General features: G+C 44.2%; 1 protein-coding gene across 1 annotated transcript; it reads left to right on the forward strand.

Moving 5' to 3' along the window:
* The first annotated feature begins 4,179 nt into the window (after positions 1-4,179).
* Positions 4,180-14,232, forward strand: igfbp2a (insulin-like growth factor binding protein 2a). The gene is made up of 4 exons (XM_079581575.1): positions 4,180-4,749; positions 12,643-12,824; positions 13,663-13,803; positions 13,961-14,232. The coding sequence occupies exons 1-4, from the start codon at positions 4,386-4,388 to the stop codon at positions 14,117-14,119; spliced, it is 846 nt and encodes a 281-aa protein (XP_079437701.1). The 5' UTR covers positions 4,180-4,385; the 3' UTR covers positions 14,120-14,232.
* Positions 14,233-15,117: the final 885 nt, after the last annotated feature.

The following is a 15,117-nucleotide window of genomic DNA, read 5'->3' on the forward strand; positions in this document are numbered from 1 at the left end:
ACAGGAGCGGCTCGGCTGTACGGTGGCCGGAGTGTGTCAGACTCTCTGCTCCGGACACTGTAAAAAACATAGAAATATATACAGTAAAAACGCACAATTATCACGACTGGTTCATCATTGCTTTTACAGCTGCGTTAAAAAGAGGCTTTGCGAGTTTTGTTTTGCTCAAAATTGTCACTTTTTTTGTTTCATTGGACGCATGCGGCAGGGATGTATGATGGCCACCAGATGGCGCCACACAACAAGCAGACATACAGCAGACCACAGAAGCTTTTATTCTTTATATTGCAATGTTACCTGAGAGACACACTATTTGATCTTCTCAAAAATATAATAGGAACTGTATTGGATTTTGTTTTAAGTTATGGTGGTGGGGGAAATATGTGGTTCATCTTAAGGATTGATCTTAAATGTCCTGTGTGAGGAACTTTGGATGGTTTGTGTCTCATTCATTCAATCTTTATTAAGGACACAAGTGAGGACACATAATCCATATTTATGTTCAAAAATAAAAGAGGGTAGAAAAAGATTAAAATGTTTGTAAGAATCAGTTTAAATTCTTTTCTGATTCCCCAGAGTTCAAGTATTTCAGGGTCTTGTTCATGAGTGTGAGACTGACAGGCAGAGGACATGTGGGGCTATGAGCAAAAGATATGTGTCCTATTGTTTTTTCTTTGGTTGTTTGGTTGAATGAGTGGGTGGACTGGTCCTATTGTACCTGTCAATGTACACTCCAAATCTCACCTAGTTATCAGGGAGGAGCTTGGAGTAGAGCCGCTGCTCCTCCATGGAATCCCTCCTGAAGCAGAGCTGGAGAAAGTGTGTGACGTGAGTGACCGAATCCGCTCATTTGAATGTGAACAGTTCGAACTGGATCTCAGTTGTGCAAAGAGCCGGACTTTTATTTTTTTTGATTAATATGATGCATCCCGATTAAGCTGGACAATGGAGCGGGCCGTGTGCAGCCTCCTTTCATTAACTGTGGCACAAAGTTTTATTTAAATACACACTTTTCAAACTGTAAGAAAATTGATTCCATTGCAGCCATTAGGCCTGTGGACGGACAGAGGCTGCTGAAGAAGTTTGGAAATTAATTCTTCATTTCCTCGGGGTCAAATCTGTTTTCCAAGCATCCAGTGAACACGCCACCAGAATGTTGTAAGGAATTGCTCGAGATGTTGTTGATACACTGCTTTCATGCGATTTTAATGGAAAAGTCCCCAGTCCATTACACTTGACAAAGATTAGCATGAGCAAATAAAACACTCCTAATTTGCCCCATGCATCAGTTGTTGCTAGGCAGTAAACAAACACATATGAGCATTTTCCACTCGGGGGCCGCGGCTGGTTTCCATGTCGGGCTTTATGTAGTGTAGTTTGGTAAACATTTCCATACAGCAACATCATCTCATCAGTTTCACAGAAGCACGGGCCGTTGGGGAGCTGTGCAGGCATGAAAACGCCACTCTGTTCGTAATGATCCAATACAATTACCAATAAGCCGCAGCAGGACTCGGGCATTCGCTCATTTCAAGTCACTTTGTATTTGTAGTGAATCTTAAATCGTTAGCTCACTCTTGTAAACTTTCCTAACATCACAATTCATTACGGCGATAAGATTCTAAGCACATTTCCAAACATTTCAGGGAGCAATGCTGTCACTGTAATGTAAGAAACTGCAATTAAGCTGCTAGTTCAGATAAAAAGACTTAATAGATTCACAGCTCACAAAACTCTGGCTGTGTAGGAATGTCCACAGCCTTTAACCCCTCATTCACCATATAGTCCTCTTAGGTTCACTGCTCTGGTGGTTAGAAAAAAAACATACATGAAATACGTAAATACATCAACATACAGGGCATGGCGAGGTTCCCCATTGACGTATTGGTGCAAATTAACATTGGACAAAAAGAGGCGGGCGGAATAAGGTGAATATAGACCAGTCTGGCTTGGTTCCATTGTCATGTTCTGACCACAAGAGCTAAGGAGAAGCTTCTGGAGATAGGAGAGAAACGTTCTCAACTCAACCAAATCCAGTCAAGTCGACGTTTTAACCTTCACGACGAGGGTTTCCTTATTGAAAATTGTGCACGTTTCAAAACTCACACAACACTGGAGATTTAATTTAGCACGGTTTTGAAAATAATATCCTTAAAATGTCGGTCTCCATTGTCAATACACCTAATTCAGACGATTTGGAAAGTTTTGGTCCAGTCTTTCAAGGATGTCGACCAGTGTGTTTCAGTTTGGATGTTGGTCGGTCTTCAGGGTTTGTGGACGATCATTATAAACCAAGGATTGGGGATACGCCAAAAGGAAATAATCACAGGGGGATAAATCAGGCAAGTACGCAGGCCAGTTTACGTCCCCTCTCAGAAAGATCAGTCACCCGGCGAGGGCTTCGCTCAGAAAATCCATTGAAGTCATTTTATATGGGTGAAGGATTGGATCAACTGCATGTTTACAGGCAGAACGACACATTCCCCGTTTTCCTGAAGCGTCTGCCCGCAATAGAATAGATTTGTGATCAGGAACACGGCCTCCTCCCTTGCTACGGCCCAATTTGGACATTTTATTGACTGAAACCAAGGAAAGAAATAATAATAATGGGACTAAATCCTGACCGGATCAAGCCCGTATTACATTTCTTCTTGTTAACATCTCTCATCAGACGCTGGCCAAGAAGCAAACACCAACGTCGGACATCTCCAAGTCCCCCTCCGACTGTACAGGTCTCCCTCTGTCCGTGCTGTCTCCGATCGATCAGCCAAACCCAGGCCTGGGGGTGTCGCGAACAAGCTCCTATTAACTGTACCCAGCGGCGTAGACTAATCTCTGTTTGCCCAGAGCTACAAATAGACGAAACCTAACACCGGAATATCATTTTATTTTCCTTTGTGGCCTGAGAGGGGGCAGAAGTAGGTAGGCCGGCCCAAAAAAAGGCAGAGTATTTGGGTACTGGGAGGTCAGGCCGCAGAATTCGACCATCGGGCCCATCTCCCGCCAAGGTCAGTTACTTAAAATTTCTCCCAGTGGAATCGAAGAGTCAACAGAGAGTCTGGAGGGAAGCCATGTCGGAGCAGGCGGAGGGTGGGAGGGTAGGCTACTGTACAGAGGGGAGGCTGTGTCTTCTTACAGTGAGTGTTAGGAGTAGTAGTAGTAAAGTTGTACCATTAGTTGTGTTATGGTCGGTGGCAGTGGGCTGCTTAGTCGTAGTAAAGTAGTAGTAATCGTTTAGTTTCGATGTGTAAATGTTAGCGTGACAATGTTTTCAGAGCACTTTGTTACTGGTTGAATGGGAAATATCAAGGAATGGAGCTGCGCAAGTTGTGATTTTTCCGACAGGTATACGGTTGTGTTTGTGATTTATGATTTAGAATAAAAATTCAGTTCAAAGCTCCATGCTTCGTTGGGGCCTGTGTTGTCTCAACAGACCATCACCCTGTTATCTCTGTAGATAAAGGCATCACATTGTGTCAGCAGGTGTTCCCCAGGGGTCAGACTGCAGTCCCAGGTTATTTAGGCCTCAGACATTGAAAGTTCAGAGCCTGTTAATCAGATAACCTGTTACAGCATGTGAGGACGCTGCTCAGCACAGCACTAAACATGACCTTACAGAGGTTTGAGCCGCGGAATATGGTACTTTCAGAGGCTCGTAGTACTCGTAAGTAGCCTACCTGTACCAAGTACCTGTACTTAAGTCACTTTTTGAAGTAACTGTATTTTTGCAGTATTTTTGAAGTCGTTTTTTTTCTTCTTCATACATTACTTTTTATTTCTACTTGAGTAATATTAAAATGAAGTATCTGTACTCTTACTTGAGTAAAATGGTAGTAACTCGTTGCACTGTGATTCCTTTTTGTATACTTTTATGGGATTTTAATCAAAAATATAAACATTTCACATTAGTTTTTGCTTTGTTTCTCATCATTAATGTCAATACTGACTTTTTTTTTAACCCTTAGCTTAGTCTACTTGAGTCATTATTTAGGCCACTACTTTTTACTTCACTTGAGTAAAATTATTTTTAAAGTAACGTTACTCTTACTTGACTAAATATTTAATATTACTATTTATAATAATAATATTATTATTAAATATTACTTGCTACTTTGGTCAAGTGACTTCCGTCATTGTCTATGCTGGAGCTGTCTTTGGGCGGCTTCTGCAGTCTGCACCTTGCTTTCTCACCTCAGAGGCTGCAGTAAACTCAGCTCGAGCGAGCCCCACTTGAGTCTAGCCCGGCTTTGATCCCAGACCGTCCAGTGTGCCTCGAACCCGGGCCCCTGTAGGACCCAGCAGCCCCCTCCTCTTCACCTGTTCGCCTCTTCTCTCTCTCCATCCACCGCTGTGACCGACCCAGACCCTCCAACTAACCCGTCAGCATGCTCTGGTCTGCGGGCTGCAGCGTGCTCGTGTTGTCCGCGCTGCTGTCCGGTGCCTCCGGGGCCGAGATGGTGTTCCGCTGCCCGGGCTGCACGGCCGAGCGGCTGGCGCTGTGTCCGCGGCTCACGGAGAGCTGCGCGGAAATCGTCCGGGAGCCGGGCTGTGGCTGCTGCCCCGTGTGCGCGCGTCAGGAGGGCCACACGTGCGGGGTCTACACGCCGAGGTGCGCCACGGGACTGCGGTGCTACCCCACGCCCGGGGCCGAGCTGCCCCTGGAGCAACTGGTGCAGGGCATGGGCCAGTGCCGGCGCAGAGTGGAGCGAGAGGTGACCACACTGAGCAGCGAGCCCCAGCACAGCAGCGGTCAGTGAGTCACACTCTCCCGGGATGGGACGCCTTCACCCGGGATCACTTCAGTCCTGGTTGTTGTCGATAGTTCACTTTGCCAAATCGCAGTCCTCACATTGCTCTTTTGGTTTATTTCTGCTTTAGAGGAACTGTGCGTATCCTGTGCTGTTTGTGTTAGTGCTGTACACATTTACTACATAACTGCATTTAGTCCTGGTTTAGCCTGAGACTCATATGGCTCTGGTTCAGTCCTGGTCTAGTCCTGGTTTAGTCCAGTCCTCTCCCAGTGGTCACTCAGTAAACAATGTATATTTAATGAAGTGTCTAGACTGCAGCCGCTGATGTTAGTGCTGTAGTCTCCATCCATCACTCTTCCCTTGTCACAACACGGCCTCTGTGACTCCATAATCCGTATGCAATCATCATTTCATATCACGTTCCCATTCATGCGCACAGGGCCCTTTCAGATCTCTCACACTCGCATCGATTCATTCTTAAACCATTCTTAAACAACTAACAACATACAAAGCTAAAGAATGGTTTGAGATGAGTCGCAACACAGCCCTGAGGAGCAAAACTGCAGCCACTATATCACAAGAATGAAAGTACGCAATATCAAATGAATGAACTTCATCTGGCGATTGTTGTAAAAGTATCCTGCTTGTGTAGTTACAGTATCTAACACTTTTGAAGGGAGCAGTTTAATGTTGTGAACCTCAGCGCTCCACATCCCCGCTGCTCTTTCGGTCCACGTTCAAAGGCAGAGCCGCTGACCTGTAGAGTTCCCAGGAGTGCTGCTGTCAGTGGGAAGGAGCGGCTGGAAAACACTGCATGTTTACGGAGAGGAGTGATCCTTCCTCACCGCACTTTACTCTGACAGTCGCGAAATAGAGATCGTTGGGTGTATCAGCGAATTCGGCTTTTCTGATCGATTTGGACGAACCGGAATGAGCTTGATGTGGGGGTCACTTGAAAAATGGCTTGTCATATAAAGCAGATAGAAGTGCTTTGGTAACTTGACTCCCAGCCCGCCGCAGGCCCATAGTGTTGTGACAAGGTTGGTTCCAAAATATCAATACATCGATTTATCAAGTAGCAGAGGCCGAGGTAAAGATCATCATGTCAGACGTTGTATTATCAGGGCCGACTTAACCACGGGCCTACGGTGTGAGAGGACCTACAAAGAACCTGTTTCCAGCCCAATTTAGTTCCCCTTTACTGGTTCTGGTTATGGAAGGTGTTTTTTGGCCTGTCATGATAACAAAATCTAAAGTTCGATACATCAAGGCAGGAAACGATCGCGATAAACGATTTTATTATCTTGTAATGCCACATAAACTAACTGACAGTGAATGACAGTTAGGCTGTGCTCGAAAAGTACATAATCTTGAAAAATCCCACAATGAACATAATAGGGCTGAAACAACTAATCGATTAATCGACAACTAATCGATTACTAAAATAGTTGTCAACTATTTCAGTAATCGATTAATCGTTTTCTAGTAAACACAGACTAAAGTAGAGCAAAAAAGACATGAAAATGATGTATTTTGGATGAAAACCTACTTTGTTTTTAAAGTTAGGGTCTGCAGTGTTTTGTACATTGTAAATTTCATAAATATCTGTCTTTGTCTCGTCCAATCAGAAAGCAGAATTAGCACAAATAGCCTTGTACAAACGTTTACTTTAAGTTTACTCTATCAACATGTCCTCAAGCGGCGTCACTTTAGCTCTATGTGATAAAAAAATGGAAAAAATACAATTTCCATGCACCTTTCACAGCCAAGCGATTAATCAATTAATCTAAAAATAAGCGGTCGATTAATCGATTACCAAAATAATCGTTAGTTGCAGCCCTAGAACATAAAATACAATGAGATACAATGTAGAAAATAAAGAGGGTGAAAAAAAATGCAAATAAATACACTGATGGTAAATATTGAACCCAAAAATGTATTGTTTATCTATCATTTATTGAACAATAAGTCGATAAAGTAGTTATGGTGACAGGCCTCGATGTAACAGAATGGTCTGTGTTAAAATGTTTTTATAAGATTTCCTAATAATTATCATTATTAAAATATTCAAGTTATTTCCATATTGTGGTGCTCAAGTCGATACGATTTTTATTCCGATCAAAGAGGAGAACAAAGTGGATTAGCAATGGTTAATACTTTAATACTTCACAAAATGGAGGTAAAGTGGTTAGCGGCTAACCGTTAGCCTTTTAGCTTCCTCAACTCTATTAGGCTAGCAAGTTGCATTTTCATCAGACTTTTCCACATTTTTCCGTACGCCAGCCTACACTTCAATAAAGGCGCATGCGCTGTCGGAGAGAGTTTGGCGCCCTCTGCTTACGGCTTGTGTAACTACATTTTGAAACATCAAGACTCATTGGGATGTTTTCTTGACAAAACATATTTCAAGTAACACTGAAGATATATTAAAGCTGGTTTCGATTTTTCCCACACACATTTTTTTTTACTTGGCCCAAACTCGTTTCTAGCACTCACAATTAGTCCAAATTGTTTTAGCAAATTGTTTATATGCATGGAAAAGGGGTGACAAAATACACAGAAAGTTGGAAAAAGCTGGTGAGCAACTGTTAGCTCTGGTTGGAGATCCCTGCCTTCGCACAATCATCGTCAAAATGCTGAACCTTGTGTATGTTTCCACGTCAGTGCTTTCCATGGCTGTTTCAGATGGTTGCTATCAGTCCCCTGCGTTCGTTTGGCTAAGAATCGGTTTCCGCCAGTAAACTCTTCTAAGATACACAAGCGAGGTCGTAAAATAGGTGCTCAACGCCTTTTTTTTTACCCACTTACGTGTCCCAAAACAACTTTAAAAGCAGAGAAGGGGATTAGCAAACAGATTTTAGACCTTGGGCACGGAACTGCGCCTGAAAATAGTGCTTTTATTAGTAGCGCACGCCGTATTAGCGGCCAAAGCTAGCCATCCCCAGGCCACCGTCAGATGCTAGCTTGTTCGCAAGTCAGCTAGCTAAACAAACACAAAACCTGCCTCAAAGCAAATTCTATGTTTGTACAATAGATCTGTCTTATCTAAAGGACGGCAGAATCGACGTGAAGGTTTGAAAAGGGTGTTTGAGCAAGCAGCTGTATCGGAAAGGTCAAAAGGTTATAATTTTAGACAAAGAATGTAGCCACATGAAGCAAGATACAGACAGTAACTTATACAAAACAAGAATCAAACCTACAAAGGTACTCCTGACTAAGATCCTACAGCTGTTGGCTCAGGATATAGTGTCCCTGAGCAGAAGGAATTCATAAATAAATAGATACTTGATAAACAGAAGCTCTGCACACCTTAAAAGGCAACAGGTGCGTAAGAGGAGGATAATGGTTGGATCATTGGTGTTGTAAAGGCATGATATTTTTGATTATTGGGTGTTCTGATGAGGCGCTATGTGTAGTTGTTCTTTTTTGTGGGAGTCCCTGAGCTTATAAAAGGCCGAGCGGAATAGGCTGTCTTCAAGCCTGATGAAGGTCAGAGGTCAGGTCAAAAGAGTGAGACAGTGTGCAAGAGTTTTGTTTATCAAGATAAATAAATAGATATAAATATACATAATAATGCCTTAGCCTTATATAGCAGGCAGAACAATGGTCGGTAACTGTCACGGGACTCATTATGAGCAGATTTGCACTCAAACTGAATTCATCACAGTGGCATAGATTTGTTAGCTTGTAGTTAGCCAAATTGAGGCTCACATGTTGTGTTTTTTACTGACCATGCTGCCAGAACTTTGGGCTCCAACCAGACTTTGGTTCGCAGCTTGCTCCATACACAGCACCCATTTTCAGTTGTAAAATGCAGACAAACAAGTTCATAACCTACAATTATGCATATGACCACTTTATTTGGTGCAAGACACATTTGGTGCAAGACACAACCTTAAACTCTAATTGCCATAAGTCACTTTAAAAGAATACATATGGCAGTGTTTTGGAATATACGCGTCAAGTGAATGATATATCGTCCGTTGTAATTCATTGCACTCATGGCACAAACCGTTTTATGTTCTGTCTGTGCTCCGTGTGGATGATGTGTTGCAGATTTTGGTCTAAAAAAAAAGTCTGGTTCAGGAATAAAAGCTCAAAGATTTACGTCTGTTACAAACGATGTGTCAACGCAAACAGATGGGGGGGGGAGCCGCTCCGGACACCTGAAGTGAATCGGCAGTGGGATGTTTTCTCCGAAGAGCCAGGGTATTGTCAGAAATCACACCTTAAAAACCTCCCCAGTGAACTTTTATGGGGGAGCCTGGGGGAAAGTCTTTGAAACGGCGCCAAGTCCCGCCCACGGCAGATTTGGAAGGGTTTCTTTAGCCTGATGAATGTGTCAGAAAAAGACTGTACTGCGGTGATTTTAGACACTCGACTTGACTCACTGCAGTCTTAGCAAATCGCCTTTCCCGACTTGCACTCCTCTTCTTGTGGGGTCTGTGTTTGGCGAAGTTCGCGCCGTCATCAACGTGGAGCAAGAAAAGCTCAACTCTTCACCTGATCCCTTCCCGCTCCTGCTCCAGTTTGGTCTTGCCTTTGGAAATCCAGAGTAACACGGCGTACAATCGCTGGCTGTATTTGTATAAGTGATAACAACAGGATCCCCTTGATTAAATTTGACTTGATATTTTGCCCGCCCGAATGTTCCCAGCACTCCTCTGTTTATGCTCCGTATCGCTTGCACTTCCCACAATCCAAATACAGGGCACTAATCAGATGGGAAAAGTCGGTCCGTTGTTTTGACTGCTCCGTGGACGGCCTTGGAGATTCCGATTTCTATCCCGAGAATTCCTGCGTCTGTCCAGAAATATCCCGCTGTTGTAAAAAGGTGTCTGGGTGGAAAAAAAAAAAGGTCTGCCATGCTGTTTTTTTTTTTCCTGGTTGTAGGAATAACAATGTCCGCTAACAAGGGGCATTCCTGTGTACCTGCGGGGGCGTCTAGACGGAGTTTGAGACTAAAATAGCTCAGCGTAATCCTTGTTCCATCCCGGGCTGCTGCAGAAAGGGGAGGTGGGTGCCATCTTGGCCCCCGGGCACCAATCCAGTGTGGTGCTGGTGCCAAGGCTCTCGTACAACCACTACCCACACAGTAATATTGGTCAAAGGTGACTGTGCCGGGACTAAAGCAGAGGTATTAGGCTTTTTTTTCTTTCTTTACAAAACACACCTCGATCACTGTCTTACATTTTGTTTGTTGGATGTTACAAATGCCCTCCGTAGATTCCCCCTGTTTCATTTGTCAATCAGCAAAACCTTTTTCTACACGCTGACATTGACAGCCCCTCCTCCTGTGTTGTGGCTTGTCTCCCGGCCTACTTTAGACCCTCACCCTTCACCGATCAACCCGAGTGAGGTGTCTCCGCACAAGCTGAAGCGTGTCCTCCTCCAGGGCACTGTCAGGGAGCTAAGGCTGGAAGGTAAACATCGAGGCTGCTGACTTTGCTGGTTTTTGCGCAGTCATAGAGCTTCAGAATGCATGGCAACCATCTGCCAGGGTCTTTCAACAGTCTGTCACTGTGGGTCATTACTAATATGAGGCTGCACAAATTCATCATAGTAATAAACCACAAGTCTCCTGGGCACGTCGACCTACCACACATTTTCATCAGAAGACCAATTCCAGTAGAATCTGTGAAGACTGGCGGGTGGTGGGTGGGGCGTGGCTGGTGGGCGATGGAGCAGAGATCCTGGGCTCCATTGTGCGGGGCTTAACGGAGGCAGTAGACTGGACAGAGACTGCTGCTGTTGTCTCTGCTGATCCACACCACCGCTGGGTCACGCCGGCCCCGGGGGAGGCCTAGTGCCCCCGAGAGTGGGCTCCTGACCGAACGCTGACCCCTGCAGCAGTTATGTAACTCGGTGCACGTGCAGCAAGTCGTCTTTACCATTGATTTTGTGACTTTACTTTTATTTAAAACGCGTCGCCCTGAACAAGACTCGGACTCATGTCACACGGTTTTGAAAAAGCATCTATCTGACAATTTTCCAACAAGTATTATGAGACTTGGAGTTTGGAATCAAATGTTATCTGCTATATTAATGGGGTATTCACAAACCTTTACCATGGACTAAAACTAGCTCAAAATAATATGAAAAGCGCAGATACCAACTCTAGCTGCCAGGTCACAAGTCTAAATGCTTTGGCGTCCAATAACTCCAATATAATCTCCATTAGTTCATTATGATAGTTACTACAATATAGCGCTCAGAGACAGTACAGTAAAGCACAATCCAAATGTAAGCCATTATTATGCTGACGCACATTCTGTTTGACAGTCTTGACTTTGTCATTGTGAGAATTTCAAACACTGAAGTTACAGCCGCTCCCAGACACTGACCTCAAACGCTGCACACCTGATTCCAGTTACACTCTGACCCCTCTGAAGAAGGACACCAGCTCCTCCTTTCACTCAATTTCTGACCATCCACATGTTTCTCCCACGTCCTGGAACAAGGTGCAGGAGTTGATACCACTGCTTGGGTACCTTTAAAGGAGACATTTGAGTAAGTTTGAGCTTTGAGTGAGCTCGTTCTTCAACTGCTGAAATGCTCCGATCTGCATTTCCTGGATTTTGTCGCATCATAGAGAGAACACAGAACTGCCCTCCTCATTTTTAAAACCCATTTTGCGGTCAAAGTGTATTCATCACCGCGCCAAAGATTTGCTAGCGTGCCATTAGTGAAAGTAAAAGCTTGTTTTCACTGTTTTACGACTCATTCCCAGTATTTCATGCAGTGGGTGCACCTAGGCCACTTGGAATTGAATCATACATACAACTTCTTTGTGTCTGACCATTCGTTTTCGAATTCATAGCCACAGCCGGTTACCCGACCAAAACAGAAGAAAGTGTTATTTTTGCTGACTGCCAAGAAGCTTTCTTAAATCTGTGCCAATTCTCTGTGTCAGTTTATGTGTTTTTGTTTATGTTAACAATGAGACTTGAACTTTTTCGGGAGGCGATCACAGAGGTGCAGATTCCAAGTGAGGAATGACCTGCGACTGTCTCTCACACACAGTACATGACAGCGCAGCACTTGCATAACTGACTATCTGACCTTCCGCTGCTTATTTCCCTTCTTTCCATTTTGGGTGTCAAGTGAAGGCTGGCCACGGGGGAAGCCACTGAACAGAAATATTGTTCCAACACTTTATAAATGAACATCTGTATGGGCCAAACTGACTGTACGATATGGTGTGATGCCGTATGGGCCACACAGGGTTTGGGAAGCATTTTAAAGCTAGTCCACATGCTTCAGTACGGAATATGGACCTAAAACACAACTGTTATGTCCATATCAAATAAGCACATTATTTTTCAGCGTTTCTAAGTGCCAACAAATGCTTAATTATGTTCCTGATGAGCCTACGGTGTGTGTTTTTAATAACATACCGATTTGATTCCCAGATTTCGTGAAGCAGATGCTCATCAACATCACTGCTTTGGCCCAGATCAGATGAGCTCCCTTGTTCCTGTCCGAGCGTAGATATAGGATACCCGCGGTCCACTCCCTCTTCCTCGGAAATGCGGCGTGTTGTCAGAAAAAACACGGCGCTCAGACCTGGTGGCCTCTCGCTGTTTGCTCCATGTGTTTGAAGAGAGGGCTGATGTTTAACGAGGCTCTGTGGAGAGAGAGGAGATGGTCATAGTCAGGGGGAGAGGCCGGAGGAATGGATGACTATGCCTACTCTAAAACAAAGAAGATAGATAGATAGACCTTTATTGTCCCACAAGGGGAAATTTGTTTGAACTGAATGTAATTGTAACGGTCAAGACTCAACCAAGGGGTGACGATTGACAATATTGAAAGCTGCTTATTGTTTTGCGAACAGTAACCCCACGATACGTCCCAACTCACAGTCACCTGAATCACTCTGTACTCCCAGGTGAAGTGGTGGAGGTGACCCCAGAGCAAGGGGTCAGTGAGGGGCCCATCCTGCAGAAGCCCAGCAAACAGGCCCAGTGGCTGGGACCCAAAGAGACGGCGGTCCGGCAGCACAGGCAGGAGCAGAAATCCAAGATGAAGACCAACAAGGTGGAGGAGGCCAAACCTGCTCGCCCTAAACAGGTAGATATATTTGTTATGAAATCATAGCATATTCTACCAGAGATTTTGTCATATTTTATTTTATTAGAATCAGACATGGAAAAAAGACAAAAGGATTAGCATTAGCATCACAATGGTAGTTATAGTGTATGCAAGAAGTCATGTGATCCAAAAATACAGTCATATATTTGTAATCTTCGCAACACAGGTACTTTCCAGTAGTAGTAGTAGTAGTAGTGGAAGTAGTTTTTGCACTAGCACAGTCCTGCCTCCCTCTGGCCACTTTCCCAAACTGCATTTCAGGTTCGAAGTATTCTCTAGTACCCCTTACATTTTATGAACCTGGAACAAAAAGAAGCAGCAGTAATAGCCTTTCACTTCTGTGTTTTAAACCCCATTATCAAAAAACGCGTAAACATGACAAAACAGGGGAGTTTAATTGCGTAAAACAACAAATAAAAAAAGTGTTTTCCCCAGTCGCTTTGATGCTGAAAATAGAGTAAACTAATGCTCCACGGGGAGATTTTCCCTTCAGTCAAAACATGACGTTGTTCTTCCACCTGGGCCCTGCCTCTGTTTCCATTTGCCATAAAAGTGTTTAAAAGGTTGGTCCAGACTCAGAAAACACTCTGGCTCTGTCTGAGAGGCGCTGGGCCCGGTGGAGCGGTGAGGTAAAGCCGGGGTCACTGGCACGCAGGCGACAGTACAGTACCGTCCACTTTGGGAAGCCGAGTCAGCAACAACAAACAAAACACTCACAAATATCTCCCTATCTGTAACACAAATGACTTCTCTATGAGCGGCCAGCTTCACAGAGGGACCTGACTTGCTGTTGATTGTCGGTGGCACCTTGTTGCAGACGCAGTGCCAGCAGGAGTTGGACCAGGTCCTGGAGAGGATTTCCAAGATGCCCTTCCGAGACAACCGCGGCCCACTGGAGGATCTGTACGCCCTGCACATCCCCAACTGCGACAAGAGGGGGCACTATAACCTCAAGCAGGTGACCGCTGGCAAACACACTGGGAAGATAGGATAAAGTGACATGTCAAATAATACTGAAAAGACAATATATAAGTACTAGTCAACTACTAACTTTATTTCTTGAGCACCTTTCATGCATATGCACTGTTAAAATCGCTTCAATGTATCTATTCCAGTGTAAGATGTCCCTCCACGGCCAGCGGGGGGAGTGCTGGTGCGTCAACCCCCACACTGGACGCCCCATCCCGGCCGCCCCCACCGTCAGAGGAGACCCCAACTGTAGCCAGTACCTCACCGAGCAAGACCTAGCGATACCCGAGCTGGGACACATGTAGAGCAGCAGGACGAGATCACCCCACCCCCAATCCATCTGAGCAGAGTTCCTTTTGGCGACTGCTTCATTTTGGCGACGTAAATACAGCAGCATCTCCTCTGACCATAAGTACATGAAAAGTGACTGTTTCCTAATTGGATACTCACACAAAAAATGCAGTAAAATGAGTATTAGATTTGGACATGTATGTTATATGTGAAGGCACAGATTGGTCATGTGTGTTTTTTTTTTTAAATAATCTGGATCTCAGGAATGAGTTGAGACATTATTTTCAGAGAAGTAAAACCCAAATTACAAAAGGAATCGCTGTCAAAAGGAGCCCTGCCTGTGAGTAAGCTATATACAGTATCATCTCCTTCATATTTACCAGCACTAAACCGTAGAGCTTTTTTGCATAGTTCTAGATTCGTAAAGATGTTGAATAGAAACTTGCACAATGTGATTTTAAAGCTTTAAGAGACTGTAAGTGTAACTAGCAGAGGATTTGCAAATACTAAAATGTTCATAAGTGACTTAAGACTTGAAGTAACACAATAAAAAAAAACATTCACAATCGACCCCATCTCTCTCCAATCTGTCTGAATGATGCGCCCGAACAAGCACACAGTGAATACATGAACTTTATTTAAATAGTACTTTGCCATTACAAAAAAGTACATCAATGTCACTCCTGATAAATATTTCACCAGTATGTTCACATTATTCCATTGTTTACATGTGCTACAACAAGAAAACAGAGAACAGGCCATTGCGACTATACAGCCCCTTGTCTTATTCCATTTCCATAAAGTGTCAAAAGAACAATATAATATCAGCAGCAGCGCTTTAGCGGAAAAAAACAAAACAAAATAAAACTATGCCGCCATTTGCTTGTACCTATGTATGCAAAATGGATATTCAAAGCGGGGCCAGGGGAAGAAGGCACTTGAATTTCCATACAAACTCGATAACCCCGGTCCAGGCTGGAGGAGGAAGCAGGAAAATGCGCGGATTTGCCTG

Source organism: Gobius niger (assembly GCF_951799975.1).
Source record: "Gobius niger genome assembly, chromosome: 23".
Lineage (NCBI taxonomy): Eukaryota > Metazoa > Chordata > Actinopteri > Gobiiformes > Gobiidae > Gobius > Gobius niger.

Bases quoted from the DNA above. Each gene is read 5' to 3' on its own strand.
- igfbp2a (XM_079581575.1), top strand. From the start codon at position 4,386: ATGCTCTGGTCTGCGGGCTGCAGCGTGCTCGTGTTGTCCGCGCTGCTG. The intron at 12,825-13,662 runs GTAGATATATTT...ACCTTGTTGCAG, and splicing joins AACCTGCTCGCCCTAAACAG to ACGCAGTGCCAGCAGGAGTT. The intron at 13,804-13,960 runs GTGACCGCTGGC...TATCTATTCCAG, and splicing joins GGCACTATAACCTCAAGCAG to TGTAAGATGTCCCTCCACGG.